At 56.7% G+C, this 26,059-nt stretch overlaps 3 protein-coding genes across 9 annotated transcripts in view; 2 read left to right on the top strand and 1 right to left on the bottom strand.

The window, feature by feature from the left end:
• The first annotated feature begins 3,394 nt into the window (after positions 1 to 3,394).
• On the top strand, positions 3,395 to 11,094 carry PACSIN3 (protein kinase C and casein kinase substrate in neurons 3). 6 transcript variants are annotated; one of them, XM_035012733.1, is made up of 11 exons: positions 3,395 to 3,502; positions 6,377 to 6,449; positions 6,685 to 6,774; positions 6,934 to 7,090; positions 7,845 to 8,080; positions 8,183 to 8,338; positions 8,915 to 9,090; positions 9,238 to 9,358; positions 9,490 to 9,626; positions 10,041 to 10,162; positions 10,558 to 11,094. In XM_035012733.1, exons 3-11 carry the CDS (start codon positions 6,721 to 6,723, stop codon positions 10,671 to 10,673), a joined length of 1,275 nt encoding a protein of 424 aa, XP_034868624.1. In that variant the 5' UTR covers positions 3,395 to 3,502; positions 6,377 to 6,449; positions 6,685 to 6,720; the 3' UTR covers positions 10,674 to 11,094. The 6 variants fall into 6 exon arrangements, with proteins under 6 accessions (XP_034868624.1, XP_034868622.1, XP_034868623.1 ...); XM_035012731.1 differs by having other exon boundaries at positions 7,827 to 8,080; XM_035012732.1 differs by having other exon boundaries at positions 6,643 to 6,774.
• Positions 11,095 to 11,670: 576 nt separating this feature from the next.
• ARFGAP2 (ADP ribosylation factor GTPase activating protein 2) lies at positions 11,671 to 22,222 on the top strand. Of its 2 annotated transcripts, XM_035012726.1 has the most exons (17): positions 11,671 to 11,888; positions 12,060 to 12,178; positions 12,746 to 12,818; positions 13,337 to 13,468; positions 13,557 to 13,637; positions 14,486 to 14,567; positions 14,832 to 14,888; positions 15,573 to 15,614; positions 15,991 to 16,043; positions 16,504 to 16,640; positions 16,739 to 16,870; positions 18,582 to 18,710; positions 18,790 to 18,924; positions 19,909 to 20,035; positions 20,196 to 20,289; positions 20,409 to 20,527; positions 20,982 to 22,222. In XM_035012726.1, exons 1-17 carry the CDS (start codon positions 11,817 to 11,819, stop codon positions 21,000 to 21,002), a joined length of 1,605 nt encoding a protein of 534 aa, XP_034868617.1. In that variant the 5' UTR covers positions 11,671 to 11,816; the 3' UTR covers positions 21,003 to 22,222. The 2 variants fall into 2 exon arrangements, with proteins under 2 accessions (XP_034868617.1, XP_034868618.1); XM_035012727.1 differs by lacking the exon at positions 15,573 to 15,614 and having other exon boundaries at positions 11,674 to 11,888.
• A 1,395-nt stretch (positions 22,223 to 23,617) lies between these two features.
• CUNH11orf49 (chromosome unknown C11orf49 homolog) overlaps positions 23,618 to 26,059 on the bottom strand; it is a 182,928-nt gene continuing 180,486 nt past the window's right edge. The window contains exons 8-9 of the mRNA XM_035012734.1: positions 24,682 to 24,745; positions 23,618 to 24,406 (exon numbers count right to left, since the gene is read on the bottom strand). Coding sequence (XP_034868625.1) covers positions 24,232 to 24,406; positions 24,682 to 24,745 — 239 coding nt within the window. The 3' untranslated portion in view covers positions 23,618 to 24,231. The remainder of the gene's footprint in view (positions 24,407 to 24,681; positions 24,746 to 26,059) is intronic.

Below are 26,059 nucleotides of genomic sequence, written 5' to 3'. Positions count from 1 at the left end.
CAGGGATCACGACCTGAGCTGAAGGCAGACGCTTAACGACTGAGCCACCCAGGCGCCCCTACAAGAATCTCTTTTACCAATTCTAGACCTCTCCCTAGAGATAGCCACCAAAATCAGTTTGGTATATATTCTCCGAATTTTTTGTGTGTTCTGGATTTTGGTTTTTTTTTCATCCAACAGGGTCTTGGAGCTCTTCATATAAGAACACATCTTGGGGCGCCTGGGTGGCGCCATTGGTTAGGCATCCCACTCTTGGTTTTGGCTCAGGTCACGATCTCATAGTTGTGAGATCAAGCCCGGAGTTGGGCTTTGTGCTCAGCCTCTGCCCCTCCCCCTGCGCGCTCTCTAATAAATAAATAAACCTAAAAAACCAAAAAACAAAAAACATCTCCATCTACCTTGTGCTTCAAGTGCTGTAGAGTTTAGCCATGGCATGAATGAATTCTAGGTTATTCAACTATTTTTTTTTTCTCTCCAGCACTTTGGTGTTTATCGTTATTTCCAAATCTCTGGTGTATATACAGGATTTTTTAAGTGGCTGACGTGGCCGGTGGGCCACTCTGAGGGGCAGGGCTTGGGCCCCACCACCCTGTCCCCGGAGGGAGTCCCTGGGCCGGGGCCTCTCAGCACCGTCTGACCTATGCACTTTGGTGACCGGCCAGCCATCAGCCTCTTGATGGACATTTGCTTCCAGTTTTCCCTTACTGCAAACAAATACTACATGCAAACATCCTTGTACCTTTTTCTGCACTTCTACACATGTTTGTCTAGGGTAGATTCCAAAAAGTGAAATTGCTGGATCACCAAGTCATATGCTAACACCTCTGGGGCTTGGCACACCCTGGTGCTCCTGCCTACAATGCCTCTTCACATGACTAATTCCTGCTCATCAAGCCCAATCAAGTGTCATCACCTGGTGAAAGGTGGTCTATTCTGGCTGTTTTTCCAAAGTACTTCCTACCCACACTGTATTAGCCTACACCTAAGACTATGCCTTATTTATCTTGTATTCTCAATACCTAGAAGAGGGCTTAGCATAGAACAAAAATTCAAATGATTTCTCCACTGGATGACTGAATGAATAAATAAACAAATAAAGGTACAGTGCTTAGGACATTCCAGAAACTCAAGGTGAGAGAGTCTGTGAGTGTTGTGAACTTAGGCGTTGGACCAATCTGCCACTGGTGCCCTGAGCCAGGCTGCCTCTCTCGGTTTCTGTCTATCCAGCCTCTGACCCCGGGCATCTCATTTTGAACTCCGTTTAAGTTCAGTATTTCGAGGATAGAGCTGCATGAGTATTCAGGGGCTCTCTGGCCGCAGAGCATAGAAATCTGAGCCCCTAGGGACAGCAGGGGGTTGGTGTTCCAAAGGCAGCTCTGTCTCCTTTCACCTTTGAAGCGGCTCCGTATGCTCTATGCTCTGGGTTTTAGTTTATTTTTTCTCCCTACAGTACCTTAGGGGCAATTAAAATCAGCTGCAATATTTTTGCTTTCTGCCTCCTGATTGGAATCTAAGAGAAGCCAGATGCTTTCCAGTCCATATCCCCTTCTCCTTGTGATCTGAGGAATAGCTCTCTTTTCTGAATCTCTCTCTGGCCTGGCTTTCCCAGATGCCAGTCTGGCTTGCAGCCTTTATTTTTAATGGGGTTTTAATAGGTGGTTCCTGCAATTAATTTCATTCTTGTGTTTTCACACTTTCTGTCTAGGTGCCTAATGGCCCCCAGGCACTAGGTGGGATGTTAACTGACTTAAAATAATACAGGACAGTATAGCTGTCATTATAGATTAGCCCAGCTCCTCTCATTTACAGCTTTCACAATCAGTAATTAGCTGGGGCACACGGTCCATTTGGGAGGTCAGCCGGGTCACCTGTCATGTTTCATAGAGGTAGAAACAGAAATATGGGGGGAAAAAAAGTGACTTTTTCATGCCCCAACAGAGACTGGGTGTTGAAACTGGTTTCAGAAGCCACATCCTGCTGGGTACACACCCAGTGAGCGCCAAGGCCAGGATCCACTGCTCAGGTTGGATTTGCCAAACGCGCTGCGTCCTGGATGCCCACAGTTTCACCCTCCCACTAGGGCTGTGGAGCAGCTCAGTCCTCAGCAGCTAATGCTACCACCTGAAATTACCCTCATTCATTCTCTTCAGGGCCCTTTTCCATTTTATGAGCGAATTTATCTGCATAAAGAACGCATCAGCGGTTCCTCTCGGATTCAGAAAAATACTTTTGCTATTTTTAAAGCTGCAATTTAAAAATTCGCGCACACGCACTCACACTCCTCAGGGAGTGGTGGTGGGGCGGGGAGTGAGGCAGAAGAGTACGTGCTGGAGAGAGAACGGCTTGGCCTTTGGCTTCCCAAAGCGCAACGCCGTCCCCCTGGGGGTGCACTCCTCTGAGCCCGCTGGGGCTCTGCAATCCCCAGCGAATTTGCGCCATCAGGACCCTCTGAGCGCCCGGGGCGTTGGACCCTGCTAACCCGCCCCCCCTCTCTCCTGCCAGGCGGAGGGCTCGGTCGTCGGGTCCCCCGGCCCAGGAGGGATCGGGAGGGACGGAGAGGCCAAGCAGGTGGCGATTAGGTCAGCCTCGGAACATTCTTGGACCGCTCCAGTGGATATAAATAACAGACAGGCAGGCTGCGAAAAATCCCAGGGTGGGGGCAAAGAGGGTGAGAGAGAAGGGACTTATTGAGGGTGGGGTGGCAGCGTGGCGATCTGGAAAAAATCTACCAAAGCTGGTGACTGACAAGGGGTGGGGGTGGAGGGGCAAAGGGATTTAAGAATGAATCGTGGTACAGAATCTGGGACTAAGAACACGGAGGGGGAGGAGCGCATGCCTTTTTGCCCCACCCCCACCGCGTGTACAACGCAGTCCTCAGATTGGCAGGCAGGGCTGTGCATGGAAAGGGCACGGCTTTGGAATCCGGGTCTTGCCCGACTACGGATCTTTTGCAAGCTGCTGAAGGTCTCCCGGCCTCAGTTTCCGCATCTGTACAATGGGAATCCTAATGCTTCAAAGGGGGTGGTTGTGAGCCTCGCCGGAACTAACTTATAAGAAAGGCGTGCTCAGCAAAGAAATGTTAAGGCAGTGTAGCCCCCAGCCCTCCCTCCAAGGGGTACCCGGGCAGGCCCAACCCCTTCCCGCTTCCACGGGTCTCCCAGGCTCTGCAAAGGCCGGGAGGGGCAAAGCCGAAATCCGACTCCCTTGAGCCGCGCGGCGCCACCCCGCGGAGCGGGCGCCGGCGCTTCTCCCGTTGGAGCCGATGCACCACGGCCGCGCTCCGGGAGCCGCGGGTCGCCGCGATGCCTGCAGCCCCTGCGCCCCGGCCTCTGGCCGGTGGGGTTGGGGCCGCGGCCTCGAGGAGAGGGCGGGGCCGGGGGCCGGGCTTCCCGGGGGAGGGCCCGGCGCGCTGCGGGAGGCGGTGGCCCCGGCCCGGGCGCGGCAGGACTCCGGCCGGAGCGTGGCCGGACCCCCACCCGCCCAGACGCCCAGGAAGGACGCGGTGAGTGCTGCCCCGGCGGGAACCGCGGGGAGGCGGCGGCGGGAGCGGCGAATCGATCCCGCCCTCTCCTCCGGCTCCTGAAGTTTGCAATGGGACCGACTCCCGCCCTGGGAGCCCCCACTCTGCGCGAGGACGGGAAGAGCGCCGCCGAGCCGAGGGGGTGTCTCATCTGCGGCGCGGCGCACCCCGCGATTTCCCAGGCCGGCGGAGGAGAGGGCGGCATCGCGGCTGGAGGGCCACACCATGTCCTAGGGCTCCTCAAAGGCCCCCAAACGCCCCGGGGACCCCTCGCTCTTTGCAAAGAGCCCTAATTCCTGGGCCGCTGCCCCGGGTCACCTTCTGGAGTCCACGGCCGGGCTGGCCCAGGCAGGGTGCGCCCCCTCCCCTCAGCGGTGATCTGCTGGCCCCACCCCCGCCGAGACCAAGTTCAACAAGTTTGGCAAAGAAGTCCCAGAGCCTCCATGGCTGGGCCCGGCCCGGCCGCTCCGCGTGGGCTCCACCGGCTCCGAGTGGTGCAGCTCCGGGCCGGCAGGCGGGCCGGTCGAAGGGCGCCGTCCATAAGGGCTGAGGCCATATACACGGGCAGCCACTGGGCTCCGAGGGTTGGTGTAGAGGCTCCGGGTTTGGAGTGCGTCATCAGGGAGCAGGCACCTCGGGCGGCAGGTCGGGTTTCCAAAAGTGCCCCTTTGTTATGCCCCTCCCTGGCCCTGCCTCCTCCCCTTTCCCTGCGCCACCCCTTCCCCCACCCTCCGGGGCGGCTCTAGCTGCTGGTTCCAGCCACTCTAGCCTAGGCACCCCTCTCTGGACCAGTGGGCCGCCCACCACTGTGCCTCCACATCCTAGGGCTGCGGCCGCCCGGGAGGCGCTGCTGCAGGAGGCCTTGGGCGCAGCCTGTGACTCAGGGGGACGGGCGGGGCAGGACGGCCGTGCTCCCTCCCGGGGGCCTGCCCCCAGCTTCTGGGAAGGTGGGGGCTGGTCTGCGCGGAGGTGGGGGTGGGGGGACCTACCTGCCTTAGGTAGGGAGAGTGGGTTCTTCCCCGAGTCTCAGCACTTCCTACCTTGGCCCCGGCGGCTCTGAGGAGACCGTGCCAAGCGCCCTCGCAGACTTCTGCCCGCCCAGTAGGTCGTGGCTACCTGGGCTGGAAGCATTCATTATCTGCCTTCAGAGCTCTTGCCGGTGGCCGAGTGTGTTCTGGGGACCAGTCTGGGTCTCTGCTGAAGTCAGGAGGCTCGGGGTGCCCCTCATGGCACGCAGGGCCCACCCCCATAGCTAGATGCAGCCAGGGCTGTGGGGCCTGGCTGTGCCTGGGACTCGGGCTTGTGTTTGCTCTGGGAGGCGGGAGGGAGCAGTGCCAGCCCTGCACACACAGCTTGCTCTGTTCTGGGGCCAGAGAGAGGGAACGGGTGGGGGGCAGGTCTCCCGGGAGCCTGGAGGCTGGAGCAGGCAGGGGGCCCAGGCCCCTGGATGCCTGACTGGGACTGCTCCGAAGGCCCTGTGATTTACAGCTGCGGCTCTGTTTCTCTCCATCTGGTTGGCAAGTCCTTTCTGGGTAAATGGGGCAGGCTCAAGAAGAAGCAAGGGGAAGTGCTGAGGACCCCGGTGGGCCAGCCACTCTGTCCCTCTCCTGCTCTGTACCCAGGCCGCACGGCTGCACGCCTCAGCTCTCTCTCCTGTTAGCTTAGGGCTGGATTCCACCTAGGCCAAGCTTTCTCACAGCTGCTGTAGCCAGCAGGTTTCCTGGTCCTTTTCCCGTTTCTTCATTCAGCTACCAGCTCCAGTGCCCAAAGAAATCCGCAAATTGGACCCCCTCTGTCAATGACTGGGGACAGATCCTCTCCTGTCAGTGACGATCCGATGGAATATATAATATATAGCCTGATGGAGGGCTCACAAGGGGCTGCGTGAATGGGGGTAGAGCAGTGGGGTCCGGGAGACTGGAGTTTTGAAGGATGGATAGTGGCTTGTCAGTTTGGAGGGGAGCAGTGTGATAGAGCCCTGCTTTGGGGGCAGTGGGCACCTACTCTGTCCCCGTGGGCCTGGCGGTGTCCCTTGGGCTTGCTCAGAGGAGGAAGCGGTTTCCTTCTAGGGGCTTAAGTCAGTGCTGGGGACAGCTGAGCCACTGCCAAGAGGCAGGAGGGGAGGGGCCGCGTGCCACTGTGTCCTCTAGCCTCTGGGGTGGTGGCTCTGGGGTTGGAATCCACCTTGCCCTCCTCTACGGTTCTGGTGCACACTCTTAGAATGGCTGATGGCCTCTCGGCATCCCCATGCTGCCCCAGACTCTGGGCTTTTTGAGGGCGGGGCTGAGTTGTTCATTACCCAGGGAGGCTTGTGGGACCTCAGTGGATGCTGTGGAAGACGATGAATGTCCCTTGTGACTGTCAGGCCCCTCACATTTCTTGCTCATTGCCCGTGAGTCTGAGACCAGCCCTGGCACGGAAGACCAGGAGGCAGAATTTCTACCTCACCAGGGCAGTAAAATGCACTTGTTCAGCTTCTTGGCCAAGATCAGACTCAGGCTTCCTGGCTCCCAGTCTGCTCTTGCGGGCAAAGGGAGTCACTGGAGTGTGGTCGGGCGCCCTCCGACTTGGCCTGGTCTGGTAAAGGGTCGTCTTGTTGTTCAGGGGAAGGTAACAGGGCCTGGCGTGGGCAGGTATCCTCCGCTCTGATCTGTAGTGGGGAAGGGGGGCAGCGGGGCCCTATGCCCACCACCCACCCCCGCCTGCCACCTAATCCCCAGTTGGATCGTGTGACCTGCCTGGCATTCTCCTGGCTGGAATCTGGCGCTTCTGACAGCAGTTGCTATATCGGGGGAGCCGGGCACCGCCCTGGACGCTCTAGGTCCCTGCCCTCACCCCCTGCCTTGCTTTTGTTAGCTTCAAGGCAGAATCACAGTGGCAGCTTTGAGAGTTGGACATCCAGGTCCCTGAAGTGATCTCTAGGCCCCAGGTAGGTGGAATGAGGCTGGGTGGGGGAGGGGGTGGGCAGATTCAGGGCCCAATGGCCATCCTTTCTCCTATCCCAGCCCCTCCTGGGACCTTCCAGACCCCCACCTCCTAGCTCTGACAGTTCCTTGGATGGTAGGGATAGCCATGGGGACAAAGTCCAGGGATAGGAGAGGATCTTTTTCTCTCCCCAACAGTGTATTATCTGGCTTCCCTGCTTACCCCTCTGCCCTCCACAGCCCCCATCCGCCACCATTCCGTGCTGCGGGGACACCATGGCTCCAGAGGAAGACGCTGGAGGGGAGGCCCTGGAGGGCAGTTTCTGGGAGGTGAGCAGCTGGGTCCTAGGTTTGGTGGTGGCACTGAAATGCACTCCCCCCCCGCCCCCACGGGCCCAGCCACATGTCCACCGGAGGAGCTGAGCTGTCAGCCCCAGCCCTGGAGGGGGCTTCTCCCCAGTGACACCACCTTTCTCCTGTCTGCCCCAGGCTGGCAACTATAGGCGGACCGTGCAGCGGGTGGAGGACGGGCATCGACTCTGCGGGGACCTGGTCAGCTGCTTCCAGGAACGAGCCCGCATTGAGAAGGCCTACGCCCAGCAGCTGGCTGATTGGGCCCGCAAGTGGAGGGGCACCGTGGAAAAGGGTGAGCCAGCGCTCGGGCCTTGCTGGGAGCAGAGGCCGCTGAGGGTGGGGAGATCAGGCGAGGCAGCTTCTTTTTTGTACCTCTTACGAGAAGTTTGAGGAAGTTTGAGGATTCGGCGTATGCCTTCCCTTTGAAGAGGGAAGAGCTTCCTGGTTATTCTTAACAGTTGTTAAGAATAATCTAGCTGTTAAGAGTTTGCAAAGTATGGTCGTGAGTTACTTTGATGTTTCTAACAGCCCTGTGGTGGAGATGGTCCTGTTCTACCCATTTTCTAGAGGAGAATCCAGAAATTCAGAGAGGCTAGGCAACTTGCCTGAAGTCATACAGCTAGGGAGAGCTGAACCTCGAATCTAGGCCTTCTGACTCGGGAGCTAGGGATCTTTCCATCCTAACAAGCTTGTTCTTCCCTCTGAGGCAATAGAGTGTAGTGGTTGATGCCGCAGAGTTGGTTTTGAACCTCAGCTGCAATGTTTTGGGCAGTTAACTTGCGGCTGTAATGCTTTGGGTGATTAGTTCACTTTCCTGGGCTACTGTTGTTCACCTGTTAAATGTTGATCGTGACTCTGTTTTCATGGTGGTGGATAAGGATTCGGTGAGATCGCGTATATCCCTAAGTAGCCGCTGACCTCTTTGTTGTTCACCTTTGCATCCCCCGCTGCGGGCCTGGCACCCAGGGCAGGCCCCTGGGGTGAGGGGGGTGGGCTCGTTTCTGGCGGCGTCCCTGGCCGGGTCCCAGCCCAGCCCTTCCCTGCAGGCCCCCAGTACGGCACGCTGGAGAAGGCCTGGCACGCCTTCTTCACGGCAGCCGAGAGGCTGAGCGCGCTGCACCTGGAGGTGCGGGAGAAGCTGCAGGGGCAGGACAGCGAGCGGGTGCGCGCCTGGCAGCGGGGGGCCTTCCACCGGCCTGTGCTGGGTGGCTTCCGCGAGAGCCGGGCTGCGGAGGATGGCTTCCGCAAGGCCCAGAAGCCCTGGCTCAAGAGGCTGAAGGAGGTGAGCCTGGGAGGGATGGGTCCCTTCCCGAATCCGCCCCGGGGCTGGAGGGGCCGGGGCTTGGCATTGCAGGGTCTCCGGATTTGTCCCCGTGCGTGCCAGGTTGAGGCTTCCAAGAAGAGCTACCATGCAGCACGGAAGGAGGAGAAGACAGCCCAGACTCGGGAGAGCCACGCAAAGGCGGACAGCGCCGTCTCCCAAGAGCAGCGGCGCAAGCTGCAGGAGCGGGTGGACCGCTGCACCAAGGAGGCCGAGAAGGTACCGGCGCGGGGCACGCCTCTCCCAGGCCCCGAACTCAACGCTCTCGTGCGCGTGGGCCACCCGCTGTCCAGATCATCACTTAAAAGAGGAGCCAGAGAAAAGCTGATGCTTTACCCAGGGCAAGAAACGGTTCAGTTTCAGGCGTTGGGAGCATCTTAGCAGTTGAGGGGACCGTCCAGCTCCTTTCCTTCCGCTGTGTCTCCTCCCCTCCCCCCCCACAAGCTCTCACGTTGCCTGCTCTACCAGAGCGCCCTGTCCTCCAGCTCTATCTGCTGCTCAGTTTCTACCTCCTCCAGGAAGCCTGTCCTGATTTCTCCCTCCCCGTTCCTCGAGGTTGACCTCATCTCACCCCCCCATCTTCGCTCACCAGACTCTGAAAGTGGCTGTGCCCAATGTCCCCTCCCCTGTTCGGCTGCTGGGGTCTTGGAGGGCTGGGGCTGTGGCCTGATTGCCGCAGGTGCCTGGTCTGAGGTCTCCCCGCGGCCCCCCCGCCCGCTGGCGCTCTGTAAATACTAGTGGAGTCCTGAGTGGAAGAAGGTCTGGTCCTCACCAGGCCCCTCCTCTCCCACCCAGATGAAAACCCACTACGAGCAGACGTTGGCGGAACTGCATCGCTACACCCCGCGCTACATGGAAGACATGGAGCAGGCCTTCGAGAGCTGCCAGGCGGCCGAGCGCCAGCGGCTCCTCTTCTTCAAGGATATGCTGCTTACCCTACACCAGCACCTCGACCTCTCCAGCAGCGAGAGGTATGGCCTGCGAGCTGGGCATGGAGGCCTAGGGGTAATGCTGGGTCTGCTCCATCTCCCTCGGGCTCTGGCCAGGCGGAATGAGTTTGGGGGGGCCGGTACTGGGGCCCAGGGCTCCCCAGGTTGAGGTTGTGCCTTGGGCCACAGGTTCCACGAACTCCACCGAGACCTGCATCAGGGCATCGAGGCAGCCAGTGACGAAGAGGATCTGCGCTGGTGGCGAAGCATCCACGGGCCAGGCATGGCCATGAACTGGCCGCAGTTTGAGGTCCGCATTCTGGGCTGGCTGGGACTGGGAGGGGCGGTGGGCTCAGCCTGGACCGCAGGAGGGAGGCTAGGGCTTGGGATGAGGGCTGCCACCACAGCAGCCCAGCCTGACCCTAAGCACTGTCCCCACAGGAGTGGTCCTTGGATACGCAGAGGACAATTAGCAGGAAGGAGAAGGGTGGCCGGAGCCCTGATGAGGTTACTCTGACCAGCATCGTGCCCACAAGAGATGGCGCTGCACCCCCACCCCAGTCCCCGGGGTCCCCAGGGTGAGAGCCAGAAACCTGGCTGTGGGAAGGAAATAGCTCTGCCCCCTGCCCTGCCCTCTTTCCCTCTGTCTCCTTCTCTTCATTCCCTCACACCTGAAGTGGTTGACAGTTGGTGCCAGGAACCTTAGGACTTACTTAGTAGTTGTCATGATGCCAGTGTTCACGGTGGTTTAGCTTTGCCAGGCGGTTCCCACGTTCGCGCTCATCTACTGCTCACGTCGGCCCTGGGTGGCAGGAAGCGCGCCAAGCTCACAAGCATGTGTGGCAGAGGTCAGACTAGGATCTTTCAGTTCTTTCCCACCTGCCTCTCCCAGGGTTCTTCCAGAGGGCGAGCCCTTGGCCCTGGGTCCTAGGCTCTCTTGCTCAAGGCGGTCTTGTGCCCTGAGCCTGCCGCCTTCTGTCTCCCCTCTCTAGCGGTGGGCAAGATGAGGAGTGGTCAGATGAGGAGAATCCCCGGAAGGCTGCCACTGGGGTGCGGGTGCGGGCGCTCTATGACTACGCCGGCCAGGAAGCTGATGAGCTGAGCTTCCGAGCAGGTACCCAGGGACGCCTTTTCTGTTCCTTTCCAGCCTTCCGCTACCCCCTCCCCTCCTTTACAACCTGAGCAGGGGTGTGGAAAAGGGAAGCCTGATGCCTGCTTCCCAAGGGCCAGTTGTGTGATTCTGAAAGGCTGCTCTGGGTCCAGCCCCCAGGAGTCAAGAGTGCCTGCTCTGAGCCCGCACCTCCCTCTCAAAGTCACCAGCTGGGGCCTGCTTGATGCCTTCAGGGTCTGGGGTGGGGTGGCTTGCGGACTTTGACCTCTCTTTGCCTGAGGCATGTCTCTTCTTGGGGCTGGGTTCTCCTACTACCTCCTCCCCCTCAGTCCTTGACCCAGTTGCAGGATTGGGGCTGGGCCAGGGCAATGGGTAGTGACGAATCCCCTTTCCCCCAGGGGAGGAGCTGCTGAAGATGAGCGAGGAGGATGAGCAGGGCTGGTGCCAGGGCCAGCTGCAGAGTGGCCGCATTGGTCTGTACCCTGCCAATTACGTGGAATGTGTGGGGGCCTGACCTCCTGTGACAGCCCTTCTGCAGCGTTTCTCCACCTTGCATCAGAGCCCAGCTTCTCTTGGACTGCCGGACCTGAGGGCCCTGGACCATGGTGCCCCTGCTGCCCTTCTGTCCATTGAGGAGGAAGGAAGTCCTGGGACCCGGGGAGGGGATCGGCCTGCATCTAGGAAGGGACTGGTAGGGAAGGGCCAACTGAGTCTAGGCTGAGGGGGTAGATGGGGAGGTCAGGTGACGACAGAAGGGCTCAGGGGTGCCTGGGCCTCTCCAGGAATGGGTGGGTCTCCCCGGGAGCTGTGGACCCAGTTCCTGGTCTTAGTGTTTTGGGGTTCCTGGGGTGGTCTTGGGGTGAGTGTAGTTCTGGGCTAGCAGCACTCTCTTGTGGTTTGTTCTAGTGTGTATTAAACTTGGGGAAAAAAAAAAAGGCACTGTCAGACGTGTGTGCATCTTTTCTGATACTCCACCCTTGCCAGGCTGCAGAGAGCATCTGGGGAGAGGCACTGAGTGGGAGGTCTGTGGGCCTAGAGTTTGTTATGGGCAAAGGTTTGGCAGCTTGGTATCTGCTCTGGCTAGTATCTCCTTTGAGGACCTTAATCTGGGGTGGGAGGTACTCAAGATTGGGCTTGGTGTGAGCCCGCCAAGTTGGAGGCTGGGTATTGAGTTCTGGGCTGGACGGGAGCCCAGCCAGTTTGTCTTCCCGTTCAGGCCGGTGGGACCGTGAGTGCTGGGTAGAACTGTTAATCATTACTCATGCATCGGGAACTGGCCCCAGCTGAGGCCCCCCGCCACCGGCCCCCAGCCTCGCAGCCCTCACGTTCCGGGAGATCGCCCCACCTGCCGGGGGTGGCGGGGCGTCCGGGTGGCGCTCGCGCGAGGTCTGGGTCGCCGGTGAGCCGTTGCTCCGCCCTGGCTGCGGGTTGGCCCCAGCGTGGCGCGGCGTGGGTCCCGCGACCGTTGTAGAGTCCCGGGCTGCCGCCGTCTCCGCTCCGGTTGCGCAGGCCGCTCATTGGTCCAGATCCGGACGAATCGCCCCACCCCCGGCTGGCGAGGGCGCTGCTGGCGCCGCGCCGGTGCCCCGCCTTCCCGGCCGCGGATTGGCCCGCGACGGGACCCGTTGGTCGCGCTGGTGTCTGGGAAGGAGAGAAAATGGCGGCGGAACCAAGCAAGACCGAAATCCAGACTCTTTTCAAGCGGCTTCGCGGGATTCCGACCAACAAGGTGTGCGAGCGGGAGGCGCGCGGGGTCCGGCGCTGGCGGAGAGGGAGTCTCCCGTCTCCCCTGGGGCCTGAGGGAGGGAGAGGGGCGGACGTGGGCTGTTTCCCTGGCGTGTCTGCGCCCGGCCTCGACTCGGGGGCCCCTGACCATTGGCTCATCGCCTCCTCCACCCAGGCCTGCTTCGACTGTGGCGCCAAGAATCCGAGTTGGGCCAGCATCACGTATGGTGTTTTCTTGTGCATTGACTGTTCTGGGGTGCACCGCTCCCTGGGCGTCCATCTCAGCTTCATCAGGTGGGGTCTTCTTGCGGCTGCTGTGCTTCTACCCGGCCGGCCGGGGCTGTGGGCTCAGCAAGGGAGAGGGGCTGCCTCGATTGGACCGCTTGGCCGGGGAGGGGTCCGGTGGCCGCCCACGGGAGGGAGCCGCCTGTGTGGGCCCCTTGCCAGTAGGCGGTTTGTGTCCGCGTATAGGTTAAAATTTCCTTCTTTCCTGTGGGTTAAACTTGACACTCCGAGTATTAGTTTTGGGGAAAAGTTAGCTGCATTGACCTTGTTGCTGATCTGTTGGTCGAGTATGTCTGGAGTGAGACTATGACCGTCCTTAAGGGGAAAGCCAAATCCAAGTTTGAGTGCTTGAGAATTAGACCTCCTTTCGGATCTGGACAATAATTAGTGCTCTTTCGACTAGATAATTGAAGAGCAAACCTTTCACGGACGAGGTAGAGTGGAGGAAATAGGGTGGTGGCTGATTAATGTTTCCTGGGCGCCTACTGCAGCCTGAGGCCAAATGACAGGTATGGGTCTGCCAGGGAAGCGTCTTCTGGTATCTGCTGGTGGGTGACATGCAGCCCTTGCACACAGGTCCACAGAGTTGGATTCCAATTGGAACTGGTTCCAGCTGAGGTGTATGCAGGTCGGCGGAAATGCCAATGCGGTAAAGCTCCTTCTTACCATCCTCCCCACCCCCATCCTTCTGCTTGGGTACTAACTTTACAGTGTCTTCCTAGGAGGCTCTGTCATTATCTCTTTTCAGAGGATTTTCTGGTCTATAGTAACAGTGTCCACTATTCTCTAAACTTGGAAATTGTTTTTTCTCAAATGGACTTCAGATTCAAACTAAATTGGACAGGTGTTCTTTGGGAAAGGCTAAAGGAGTTGGGGCCTCCACAGTCATCCAGATCTCGTGAGCCTGGATGAAGGATGGGCACCGTGGGGATGGCATGCTGTCTTCAGGCAGGGTTGAGTGAGGGCTGAGGTTCAGTCGGTCATCTCAGAGGATGGGAGGCCTTTTATTTGCAGGCGTTTCTGGGGATCTTTACCTCTGTGAAAAACTGCTGATGTCAGTAGGGTGTATTCATCATGTATAAATAATAACCGGTTGTTACAAGGGGGTGCCTCTTTGGCTCTGGGGAATCACCTGTAGCATGCTCTCTTCTCTTCCTTGCTCTCCAGACAGCTTTCTTCCGCCAACATGGATGTACAGCCAGTGATGCCAACACCAAATACAATAGCCGAGCTGCCCAGATGTACCGGGAAAAGATCCGGCAGCTGGGGAGTGCAGCCCTGGCTAGGCATGGCACTGATGTAAGTGCCTGTTCCCCGGGGCGAGGGGAGTGGGGTGAGTGGGGAATATTCAGAGCCCTGTGTTTCAGGGGTGTCTTCTTCCTTCTAGCTTTGGATAGACAATATGAGTAGTGCTCCCAGTCACTCCCCAGAGAAGAAGGACTCTGATTTCTTCACGGAACACACTCAAGTGAGTACCCACAAGGAATGTTTCACATGATTGTTGCTGGCAGGTGGCTTACTTACCAGGCCAAGGCCTTTTGTGATCATGTGGCATGGAGTCCATTCACCTTGGGATGAGACCTCAGCCAGAGAATGTCTGCAGCTCACTGCTGCGTAGGCCCAGATGTTTCTTCCTCTTATGAGTAGGTGTGCAATGTGGCCCTCCTTAGGAATGGACCCCTATAAACTGGGATAGTAGGGAGGAGGAGAAGCTTCTTGAGAGCTCAAGAAGTGTCTGGAGCTCCAGACAGCATTTCCTGGATTCTTTCCCCATAAGGAAGGTACTGTGATTGGGGACAAGGAAGGGATTTCCTCCCCAGCAACCCACCCCTGGCAGAAGGTTTCCTGTCTACCGGCACTGGGTGCTGAAGTCAGACTCTTAGTCTGAATTCCTGCTCCTTCCCTTAGCATTTCTAGGATGGTGGCTAAGTCATGTAACCTGTTAAAACCTGCGTCTCTGAAAGAGCTACATCTACCTCATAGGGTTTGTCATGATCATTAAGTGTATTTATATGTGAAAAGCCTTTAGACTTGTGCTTGGCAGGTGGTAAGTGCCCAATAGTTGTTAGTTGTTGTGAAATTAGGGGAATGAGCTCTGACTCTTAAGTAAGTAGCGGAGGGTGGAGGTGGCTGCGAATTTCCTGTTTTGTTCTTCCATCATCAGTAGCAGCTATACTTTTACTCACTAGTCTCCGGTCTTCTTTTCTCCTGGGCTTGGAGGAGGGCCTCATACCTACAAGGTACCTGTAGTTTCTTGGCACTCCTTGCCAGGAGGAGTGGCTCATCCAAGCTTCTGTAATCTGGCTTCTTTTTCAGCCCCCTGCCTGGAAAGAACCAGACCCCAACCCAGCAGAGACCCAGCAGCTAGCCCCTTCTACAGAGATCAGTAGCCTGGCACGTGAGTTCAGTCCAGATTTCAACCGGGTGTCCTGGTATTGGCAGAGGACTTGGGGCTAGGAAGGGGACACTTTCCTATATTTTTCAGTGGGCTAGGATTCATTTTAGTCTCTTGGAGGAAGTGGTGGGCATTCCTTTTATCTTTCGGTGCCCTCAGCAAGCTGAAGAAAGCCAGTCCTCCCTATTCTTATCCTATCACTTCCCTTACGGGGAAGTCACTGCAAGCTCTGTGCCTTATACCTAACTCCCACCATTGCATCCACAGAGCCGGAGCACGGCCCCAACATGGACCTGCTTGGCACCTCACCCAAAGCCTCTCTGGGTCAGTATGCCACCTGGCAGATACAGGGTGACTGGGAGAGGGTGCGCCTCCAGCGTTCTTTTCAGGTCTGCTCTTACCTAGTCATGTGGACTGAGGCCATGAGATTGAGCATCTGATCTCTCTGGAGTGGGGACTGGGATTGGGTTTGTGGCTGCAGCATGAGCTGCAAGGACTTCAGAACCAGGCCCTTTGAGTTGATAAACCTGGTAGCTGGTGGACAAGGCCTGGGGTCTGCCTCTGAATGTGGAGCTGGGTCTAGCCAAAGTGTGGGGAGGCCAGTATGAGACTGGACACCTAACCCTGGAGTCTGGGGCAAGATTGGCCTGTCTGGTCCATTTCATGGGATGGGGGTGCAGCTCTCACAGCTGGAGGCAACACTGTTCTTTCTCAGCCTGTGGCCTTTCAGTTCTTTTTTTTTTTTTTTTTTTGATTTTCCTTAGTGTTCTTTAGTCTTGGTTCAGCATTAGAACAGTCTGTTGGCTGACCTCGGTGGTTCTGTTGACCCTTGGGGGCTGGGGCGGGAGGCTAGCAGAATGACTAAAACTGAGCCCATGCAAAGGCTGGTATGGCTTGGTCTAAAGTGAGGCTCTCTAGAGGCCTCTGGGAATAACTTTGGCCTCTGGGCTTGGGAGTTATATGGAGGCTCTGGGGTGGGCCCCTTGTTAGCCATGTCTTTCTCTTTAGAGTCCATGCGTCTGTCACCTAAAGGGGCCCTTCCTGCCAGAGGTAACCAGAAGCTGCTTGGGGAGCCCAGCGCCTTGCATGGCAGCTCCCTGCTGTAGGAGCTGAGGCTGGTATTTAATACCTGCCCCTTGCCTAGTAGTCTTCGTGTTGGTTCAGGGACTGTGACAGTCTCTGGTGCTTTGGGTCTAGGTTCTTGTCTCAGTCTGCTGGGAGTCAGGAGCCTCACCTAACCTTGTCTGTCTTTGGCTTGGACTCTGCTGATGCGATCTGTTGGGACTGGTGGGTGGCAGCCTTGCCTTCCTCTGTCTGAAGCTGTTCTTTGTGGAAGCTCTTGCCAAGAAGCTGCATGAGACGGACTGAGCCACCGCCTCTGACCTCCCTTTGTCTTCACTCCTGCCCCATCTTCTTTCTCACACAGAACCGAGAACCTCCCTCATTGGCAAGAAGAAGCCAGCAGCAGCTAAGAAAGGGGTAGGCGAGAGAGGCAGTGTGGTGGTGGTTAGGAGCTGGTGTCAGACCCAGCCTGGATGCACCCCTTGACCCTGCCACTTACTGGCTGTGTGACTTCGGCAGAAGTACTTTTCTGAACCTTGTCTGTGAAAGGGCTGTCAAGATGCCTGTCTTTAAGGGGCTCCTGGGAAGAGTCAGTGCGATGTGCGCCTCGAGGGCCTGGCACAGACTGGCCCTGGTCAGCAGTACCTGCTGTTTGCGGGCCCTGAGGCCTCTGCTGGCATGGTATGGGCCACCTCGTGCCGGCTCCAGCAAAGCCACTCTTCTCCCTCTTGCCCATGCTGCTTGGCTCCCTAGTTTTTACCCTAAAGTTAAGAAGGAATGCTTCCTTTGCGGGTGTGGCTAGAGGACCCATGCTTGGGGGGGAGCACAAGACATTGTGGTTGTTGGCAAGGCCCCCATCCCATCATTCTCCTCCTAGCTGGGTGCCAAGAAAGGCCTGGGGGCCCAGAAGGTGAGCAGCCAGAGCTTCAGTGAAATGGAGCGGCAGGCCCAGGTGGCAGAGAAGCTCCGTGAGCAGCAGGTGGCTGATGCCAAGAAGCAGGCCGAGGAGTCCATGTGAGTGTTTGCCCCAGGGGCCCCGGTCATGTGGGGTTGGGTGGGCAGGTAGGACGGGTAGGATGGGAGCTGGACTCTGACATGTTTATTCCTTCAAGGGTTGCCTCTATGCGCCTGGCCTACCAGGAGCTCCAGATTGACCGTAAGAAGGAGGAAAAGAAGCTACAGAATCTGGAAGGGAAGAAGCGAGAACAGGCAGAGAGGTTGGGCATGGGCTTGGTGTCCCGCAGGTGAGGCTCAGCTCTGGGGTGTGGCGGGGAAATGCCATTGTTCTCCTGGGAGCCACTGCAAATTCTTCCCAGGAGTTTGGGTTTCCAGGCTCAGTCTTCCCCCAAGGCTGAAGATAGATGACTTTGCTAATTGTCTTAAAGTGCTTCGTATAGTGCTTGTCACAGAGTAGGTCTGTGCTCACTGTGTTTGTTAAATGAAAGAAACACAGGACTGGGTGCTTTTTCGACATACTTAAAAGGGTAGGGTGATGTTGCTTAAGACCTCCCTGAGAATGACAAGGCTCTTAGCATCCCTAATCCTTGTCCACTAAACGCCATTGCTGCCAGGTGTGCGAACACCCAGAAATGCCCCTAGACAGATGCCTTTTGGCATTGACAGTATCCTGCCGTTTCTGGACCACTGGGCTTATGTTGCTGTCGTTTTCTTAAAAACAAAACAAGGACTGCAAACATGCGTTTTGTTTGCTCTCCACTAAGCTTGCATCTAGAGATTTCAATAACACTAGACTTTTGATCTCTCTTAAAAACCAGAATATTGGACAGCACCAGGTCCCGGGGCTGCTGTCTGGTTTCCCAGTGAGAAGAGGCAGAGTTGGGCAGGTGGTACTGACTCCTGAGAACTTGCTTTCTCCCTGCGTCATGCTCCATGGAGGCATCTTAAGGATTAATTTCACTTACACTCGTTACAAAATATCTACAGCTTTTAGCTGGCAGAACCCTAAAGACTGACTATTTTACAGTAGGGTTTTAAATAAGGTAGGGTGGGTTTAAGTTAAAGATTCTATTGCACCGCAAAAAAGAACAAACCAGCTGAAAAAATTGTTCAGACCCTTTAACCCAGTAATTCCTGTGACTGAAACAGGGAAAGGGAGAAGACCTAAAGTCCTTTCTGGGATTAAAATGTGGTGTTTCCCTGATTAGCTGTGGGTTACACAAGTAGTACACAGATGGAAATGGAGTTACTTAAATCCAGCCGGCACGTGGTTTGAAAAGATTAAGCAGAAATAGCCAGCCTTACCTTCTTTCAGAGAAGTAGATATCAGGCCAAAAATACTGAATTTGGAATCAATAGTTCTATGTTCAAAATCTAGTTGGGCCAATTAAGAGATCTGTGGACTTTAGGCAAGTTGAGTTGCTTGAAGTCCCTTTTTTCACCGGTAAAAAGACCTGGTAATACCTCCTGCGCAGGACTGCCGTGCTTAGTAAATCAGGCCCTTGCGGAGCTCACGAGTCCCCTGTAGCCAGGATTGCCGACCAGTATTCCGGTTTTTAGGAGAGATCAAAAGTCTAGAATTCCTCCTTTGATACCATTAGACTCCTTTTCTCGGTTCTGGGGCATTTTGCATCTTTTCCATGTGAACGTGTCCATCTTGGCAAAGGATGTGCCTCACGGTGCAGCTGGTCTGTTGAGTTGTTTTTAAGGACTGAGAGCACTACCGTCTGGTGCACGGCATTATTAAAATAACAGGCCAACGAGCAGTCCTTTGCCAGGGAAGCCCTGCTTTGAGAAGACAGGGCTGATGTGCGGACAGTTGAGGATGTGCTCCAGCTCCGCGGGGCCCCGAGCACTCCCTGCTGGGTCTGGCCCAGCCCGGGGAGAAGGCTCTGGGTGGTCCCAGTGAGAGAAGCCAGGGTCCTGCCGGCAGCGGGGTGTCTTCTCTCGACACCACTGCTCAGCGCTGCTCTCCGGTGGCTCTGCTTGTCTCCACAGCTCCGTCTCTCACTCGGTGCTGTCTGAGATGCAGGTGATCGAGCAGGAAACCCCCGTGAGTGCAAAATCCTCCCGCTCGCAGCTCGACTTGTTTGATGACGTTGGTACTTTCGCCTCTGGACCCCCAAAGTAAGGCTGTTGTTGGGGTGCAGACTTGGCCACCATGTTCCTCATCAAGCTTTTCTAAGTCACTCTACTGTCTCACCAGGTACAAGGACAACCCCTTCTCCTTGGGGGAAAGTTTCAGTTCCCGCTGGGATACGGATGCCGCCTGGGGTATGGACCGGATGGAGGAGAAGGAGCCAGAAGTGACCATCTCAAGCATCCGGCCTATTTCAGAAAGGTGGAGTGGGCTAGGGCAGCGCAGTCCAGCAGGATTTTCCTGTGATGGGAATGTTCTGTGTACCTGCTCTGTCTGGGGTGTCGTGGCCGCTAAGTCTGTGCCTCCTGAGTTCTTTACATGTGGCCGGTGCAGCTGAGGAACTGGGTTTTTAATTTAATCTTAATAAGTTTAGCCACATGTGGTTCGTGGATATCAGATTAGGTAGTGCGGGAATCAGACTTCGGTTTGAGCTGTGCTTTATCATCACAGAAGGCTTAGCAGCTTCTTTTGTTCAGGGTCTGTTTCTCTGGCAGGAGGGGCCTGATTTTATGCTTCAGTCCTGACCACCCGGGGGTTATGTGTCTCTGGTCACCACGTTATTTGTTATTTGTTTTTTGGTTTTTTTTAAGCTTATTTTATGTTAATCTGGGCAAGATTTAACTGATAAATGATCTGCACATCATTTGTAAAATGGGGACGTAAGTATTGACTTCACAGGGTCCCTGGAAGGATTAAATGTAAGCGACCCTTACAAAGCACCTAGGCCAGGGTTCACACATGTTGGCGGGAGGTAGGCGTGACCGGACACCTTTACATCCACACTGGGATGCTTTTGAGGGTGAAATGCCGGGAGAGTTGGCATAAACTCAGGCAGACACATATGGTCACCCTAGTGTTAGGCCAGTTGTCACTTGGAGGAGACTGGCGGTAGTGATGTTCTGACGTCCTAGACTTTGATGAAGCTGGAGGTTTGGGGCGGAAGACTAGTCCCCTCTAAACTGTATGTCCATGTGGCCTGGCGGAGGCACCGTTAGCTCTCTCGTGCCCGGGCTTCGGTGTGGAGAAGAGCGGGGCCTCGTCCAGGGGAGAGGGTCCATGGGTGCCAGGGCCACAGCCCCAGGAGGCCCCTGGCGCTGTTTGCAGCCTCTGTTAGTAATGGGAGTAGTACTACTAGGCTCTCATAGGAATGGGAAGGGTCAGAGGTATCCACATCCACCCACTCAGGGTCACAAACAGAAGAGAGGTGGAAAGCCGGAGCTCAGGCCTCGAGTCCAGTGAAGCACGCCAGAAATTTGCAGGAGCCAAAGCCATCTCATCGGACATGTTCTTTGGGCGGGAGGTGGATGCTGAGGTAAGTAGAGTTGTCCGTCCTGAGCCTGGAGGCCGCAGGTGGAGTGGGAGTTTCCTCCTTGCCACTGCTTTGGGCGTTAGCACCAGGGTGTCTCCTCAAGTAAGGAGTTTTTGAGTCTTTGGTGAAAAGATCCCCAGGCCTTCGTCTTTCTTCACTGCAGCATGAAGCCCGGTCTCGACTCCAGCAGCTCTCGGGTAGTAGCGCCATTAGCTCTTCGGACCTCTTCGGGGACGTGGATGGAGCTCATGGAGCAGGTAGGGCCACGGGGGTAAGGTGCACACTGGGCCCGGCCTGTGAGCAGGGCTGGAAGGCGCTGTGGGCTGAGGAGGGCTGCCCGCAGGGCTCTGAGCCCGCCTTTCCCTTGCTTTTACAGGTAGCGTATCGCTGGGCAACGTGCTCCCCACAGCTGACATTGCCCAGTTTAAGCAGGGTGTCAAGTCTGTGGCCGGGAAGATGGCCGTGCTGGCCAATGGTGTGATGAATTCTTTGCAGGTGAGCCTGGGGCTGTTTGGCCTGGGGCAGGTGGGTAAAGCAGTAGAAAGTAGTCCTTGGAGGATGGCCTTCACCACTTCCAGACACTGCTGCTGGCTGGCTCCTGAGCCCGAAAGAGAGCTTTTTCTTTCTCTGGAGGGGCAGCTTCTCTCCTTTGAGCTGGGCACCGGGGCAGGGCCGCTCCCTGGGACGATGCCCTGTCTGCACTGATTTCTCCAGCCTTGTCATCTTCCCTCTCTTTCTCCTTCCTCTCCAACTTCAAGACCAGGCAGGGCTTCCCCCTTGGGATCTGGCCACAGCCCCTTTCCTGAGTCGCCATAAAATCGAAAACTGTCTCTGGCGTCGTGAGATTGGAGCCCGAGTCCCCGGAGTACCCTAGTCCTGCAGGGGTGTGGTGGGGGATGCTGCTGCAGGTGAGAGACTTTGACTTTGTTTCTCCTTCCCCCATGTCCAGGATCGCTATGGCTCCTACTGATCCAGGCGCCGCGGCTCAAGCGTATGGTGGCAACAGCAGCAAAACCCCCACGATTCCAAGGCCACGGGCGCTTGCCTTGTGGAAGCTGGGGAGGAATTGTTACTTTTTATGTGTTGTGTGTGAGTGGGGTGGCCTTTGAGGATCTCGGGTGAGGGGGATGGGCGGTCCCAGCCTTGACCTCTGTCTGTAGACTGAGCCCTTTATTCTCCTTCCCTCACACCCCTGGCGCGTGTGCTGGACGCTGTCCTCCGATCCTGCCCCCCACGCTGCAGCTCGCTTGTCCGGCCACACTGGGTGCAGGGGGAGAGGGGGAGGAGTTCCCTCAGGCGGGCTTCTGCTGGGTCCAGCCCTTCCCCAAGGAGGGAAAGTGAGCCGTATAAGGCTTTTTTGCCAGCTCTGGGATCCTTCCAGGTTGTCTGGGGTTTGGCCCCCGTCCTCTGGAACCCGTGGGCATGTCTAGAAAGAGTTCTGCTGTGGACCAGCCCCCAGGGGGAGGGAGGCTCCGGACTCGCTGCAGTTACGGCTCCAGCGGCCTCTTCTGTGTGGTGGGGGACAGCGGGGGGGAGGACCTTCGTCTGGGCCTTACTGAGGGCTAGAGACCTTCGCTGGTACCTAAAGGTTTCATTTGGGATCAGACTGGAGGCCCGAGTGATCTTCTCCTGTCTCACCGCCCCTTTTTACAGTGATCACTTGAGGGATACTTCTCCTGAGTGTCTCGGAGTCCTTCCATACCATCCATTGTGGAGCACAGGACCCTCTGTCCCTTCTTCCCCTGCTTGGTGGCCATGGTGGGTCTCATCTGCCCTATGCCCCGCTCTGGATGCTGTGAGCATAATGCTGTCCAAGGAAGCAGAGGACATGGGGGACAGAAACAGGCTCTTGGGGCTCAACTTTTTTCTTCTGTATCATCCTGGTCTTGGGGGGTGCCTAGACCTCACCCCCCCATCCCTCAGTGAGAGCTTGAGGCATGACAGAGCTGCAGGCCTCGCCCCCTGGCCACTGGGCCCTGCGCTGTCCTCGTGCCACCCCCCCGCCCCCGTGTCGCCAGTCTGGGCCCACCCTGCCCGCGGGGGGTTGGGGATTGGGCTCCCAAGCAACACAGACCATTCTTCCCTTGCCCCCTCCCCCAAAGGGACTTGACTTTCTTTCTGGACTGTTTGTATTGGAACAGTGGTGTCAAATAAAGCCTTGCCAGGGCAGTGGGCCGCTGTTGGTCTGAGTGAAGTAGTGTCCTTTCTGGATCCTGCCTCCCTGCCCAGTGCAGGCCCCTGGCCTCACTCTCTGGGCACCCACCGATACGGGTAGGGCGATGGTGCCGAAGCTGAGGGCACGCTCTCCCGGGCCTCCAGCTTGTCTCTTCTCTGAAAGCCAAAGGCCCCTGGCTCCTCGGCCCTGTGCTGCCGCGAGGTCCGGTGCAGCCTCGACCTCACCACCCTGTTGCACGCGGAGGAAAGAGCTGGTATTAGTTGGCCCTTTAACTCCTCCAGTGAGCAAGCCTAGCAGCCCCACGCCTCATCCCAGCAGGAGGCTTGACTGGGGTGTGTTTTTTCTCAGGGGAGTTTAAAGACAAATGAAATCTACAGCCTTAATGGAAGCCTTTTAAATCCAGGAAGAAAGGATGTATGTGTGTGTAGAACTCCCTAGCTTAGTAACCTTTTCCCCCAGTAGGGGCTCCTGGAATGTATCTGCCACCTTAGGGGTTCCTCAGGGTACAGGGGTAAATCACTGGTCTGGGAGATGCATGATTAGAAAGGACGGGCAAAGGGGCCATGGGGCTCTAAGCCATTGATACCTAAAGTGCGGGTCTGGGCCTTCCAGCTCTGGAATCATCTGGAGTGTTCATAATCCAGATTTCTGTGCCCCCGCCCCAAGCCAGACCTTGGTTACTTGTGTCGTAAACCAGCTCCCCAGGTGATTTGGATGCCCACCAGGATCTCCACGCTGCTGTCAATCAGCCAGAGGCTGGAGATGGTGGTGGGCCTGGGGAGTTCACAGGTCTTGGATCTTCGGTAGGACTGGAGCTTCCAGTCCCCACCTGGCTCTGCAGGGTTTTGGGAGCTAGTTCCTGAAACTATCTTGGGGTGGGTTGGGGTAGGGGCTGTGCTAGGCAGAGAGGAGCCCAGGAAAATGTGTGTGCCCAGGGTGGTGACCCCCACCTTAGGAGGCAGCCTGTTCTGCTTGGGTCCCTGGGTGGTTTTACTTTCTGGATGACCCCTGGCCAATTCAAGGTAGTTGAAGACCACCTGTCCTTACCTTCCTCCAGTCTTGGCTGGAAGCTTGTCTTCCTCAGGCCTGTCAGTCTCAGCTGTATCCCCATTGCCCCAACCCTGAGCAGGTGCTTAGCAAACATGTAATGAAACTCTGGCTAGAAGACTCCGCAGTGCTAACCCTTTGGGGCCAGGGTCTTTTAGAGTTATGGGAACCTGGCCTTGACTCCTCTGAGCTTGTTTTCTGAAGGCCCATTCCAGCTGTGAGCACATTGGAAAGGCTGCTTGCTGTCCTGTGCAGGAGGGTCCCTCTTGGCTCGTTAATCTGAGGCTGGTCCCCTGGCCCCCACCTCCCAGCCCTGCCAGAAAAGCTGGGACTCGGCACCACAAACGCAAACTCACCCCTTCCCTTCACCCCCTCCTCAGTCTGGTGGCTTTAGATTCACCACTTACCAGATACAAGGGACTTTATTCATTTAACATACTGAACTGTTAGACACAGAGGGGACTCGAAACAGTTTTTGAAAGTGGACTTCTTGCCTACCCTTCATCCTATGATGCTCGTGGCTCTTCCTCCAGCCGAAGGCCACCGTGTTTAGGTCCGCCCTATACTTGCCCCACAGGTGTCACCCTTGACCATGCAGGCAAGGCCCTGCACGGTTATTCATGGTCTCCCCTTCCTCGAGTTGCTGTGAGGAGATCACCCTCATGTGGTGGGGACTGTCAGTGAAAGTCACCTTCCTGATGGCCTCTGCTCATTCTGCTGTCAGCTTGGGTCCTGACTAAAGTGCAGAGGCTGACAGGGCCAAGGAGAGTAGGCTGTTACTTCTCAGGGTCACTGCTGGACTTGGCTGATGACACCGGAACCCCGCTGGCTGGTCTTTGGGCTTGGGCTGTTATTCAGGCTTTTCACCAGCAGAGGGCAGCATGGCACAGGAGTGGGGGAGGAGGTTGGGTGGGAGTCCCAAGGGCTGGGTGGGAGCTGGATACACGGGCGTGGTGGACAGGACCCTTCAGACTCCTCAAGTCTCGGACTCGTCCGTCTCTTCAGTGGAACCATCGCTCTCTGCATCCACCTTGCGGGCGTGATGGAGGGGTCTCCAGGGAGAGCCAACCCGGGGAGGGGTCCGGGAAGGCAGGCAGCCGGCCTCTGGATTGGCAGGGGCCGAGTTGACCAGGCCTGGGACCTGGGCCAGCCTGAAGGAGGGAAGAAGCCCAGAGGGTAGCGAGGTGCCTCCTGTCTACAGACCAGGACTTCCACGTTCACTCTTGCATTTGGATGAAACCATGGGCTATATTCCCCAAGGACTCAAAGAGAGGCTACCTCAAGCCTCTGCTGGAGCCCAAACCCTGCCCTGACTGACGGGGGTGTCGCGGAGAATCGCTGTGTGGCCCACAATAGGGCACTGCCATGTCCAAGGGACGTATGGCCTTCCCCACGAGGGGGCAGCATCTTCCCACCTGACACTTACAGCCGTTCCAGCTCCTCATCCATGGCTGGGTCGTGCATCAGGTCCCCTTTGTCAGGCAAAGCTCCTACAAGAGAATTGGGGGGCACAATCTGAGTGTCTTTTAGGCAGGCTCCAGTCAGCCACATTCCCAGGAGATGCCTCCGTGTCCCTCACCTTCATGTCTACCTGCTCTGCTGACCCTGGGAGGGCTCATCTGAGATTTGAGAAGAGCTCTTTCTAAAGAAAATTTTTTTTGAATTTGAGTACAGTGGACACGCAATGTTACATTAGTTTCAGGGGTACAACAAGGTGGTTTGCTATCTCTCTATGTTTGCCGTGCTCACCACAGTGTGGCTACCATCTGTCACGCACACATTATTACAATGTCACTGATGATCTCCATGCCGTACCTTTTATTCCCATGCCTTGTTCACGGGGAAGAGCTCTTAAGAGAAGTTTTAGGAGGACTGTTACGGGGGCAGGAAGTTGTGGCTACTGCTAGATTAACTTGGTGAAGGCATGCCTCCCCTCTGCAGCTTGGGGTAGGAACCACAGCTATGAGACGTCCTCACACTCAAGGTCACTGCACACACAGGACGATCCCCTTCCAAGACTGGGTGGTGGGTTGCGGGCTGGTGCGGGGGGTTCGGTTCCTTCCTTGAGGCCCCCAGGTCATGGGAGCCAGAGACAGAGTGTGTCCAGCAAATCCCCGAGTCAGAAATTACCCAGTTTTGTGCCCCCCAAATCAGAGGGAGCCCACTTTGGAGACAATATGCTGCCTCGGAGGGCGCCTGGGTGGCTCAGTCGGTTGAGCGACTGCCTTCGGCTCAGGTCATGATCCTGGAGTCCCGGGATCGAGTCCCGCATCGGGCTCCCTGCTCGGCAGGGAGTCTGCTTCTCCCTCTGACCCTCCTCCCTCTCATGCTCTCTGTCTCTCATTCTCTCTGTCTCAAATAAATAAATAAAATCTTAAAAAAAAAAAAAAAATGCTGCCTCGGCTCCTCAGAGACTCTCTGAGGGGCGAGAAGAGCAGGCTGGGCACCTTCCGCGGGGCCAGGAGCCGCCGGGCCGGGAGCCACCTCATCTGCTTGGTCACAGCTCTCTCTGAGCTGGATTCCTCAGCTACAAACCGAAGGGAGTGATGCTTCGCTGCTGGGGAAAGGTGAGAGGAGACAGTCTTGTATTCTCCCTGGAGCTGTGAACAGTGGAGGGAAGGTGGAGCTGAAGTCTGCAGACAGAAGACTTCTCACCAATAGATTGTTGAGGGAAAAAGCTCACTGGTGGTCAGAATGTAGATCTGGCAGCTAGCAATCCTGGTCTCCAGAAAGCCTCAATCTTAAACTTACCCATCTGGCTCTAGTTCAAGTCCCTACTTTTCCAAAGCTTTTTCAGATGATGT

Source organism: Mirounga leonina, unplaced genomic scaffold, assembly GCF_011800145.1.
Source record: "Mirounga leonina isolate KUSES-001 unplaced genomic scaffold, KU_Mleo_1.0 Mir_166, whole genome shotgun sequence".
NCBI lineage: Eukaryota > Metazoa > Chordata > Mammalia > Carnivora > Phocidae > Mirounga > Mirounga leonina.
The sequence above is the reverse complement of the archived record's forward strand: the minus strand, read 5'-3'. Positions and strand labels throughout refer to the sequence as shown.

Excerpts from the sequence above, each read along its gene's own strand:
- PACSIN3 (XM_035012731.1), top strand. The coding sequence starts at position 6,721 with ATGGCTCCAGAGGAAGACGCTGGAGGGGAGGCCCTGGAGGGCAGTTTC. Across the intron at positions 6,775-6,933 it reads TGGAGGGCAGTTTCTGGGAG|GCTGGCAACTATAGGCGGAC; the intron begins GTGAGCAGCTGG and ends TGTCTGCCCCAG. Across the intron at positions 9,091-9,237 it reads GACCTCTCCAGCAGCGAGAG|GTTCCACGAACTCCACCGAG; the intron begins GTATGGCCTGCG and ends CTTGGGCCACAG.
- ARFGAP2 (XM_035012726.1), top strand. The coding sequence starts at position 11,817 with ATGGCGGCGGAACCAAGCAAGACCGAAATCCAGACTCTTTTCAAGCGG. Across the intron at positions 14,568-14,831 it reads AGAGATCAGTAGCCTGGCAC|AGCCGGAGCACGGCCCCAAC; the intron begins GTGAGTTCAGTC and ends TTGCATCCACAG. Across the intron at positions 20,036-20,195 it reads GGCGGGAGGTGGATGCTGAG|CATGAAGCCCGGTCTCGACT; the intron begins GTAAGTAGAGTT and ends TCTTCACTGCAG.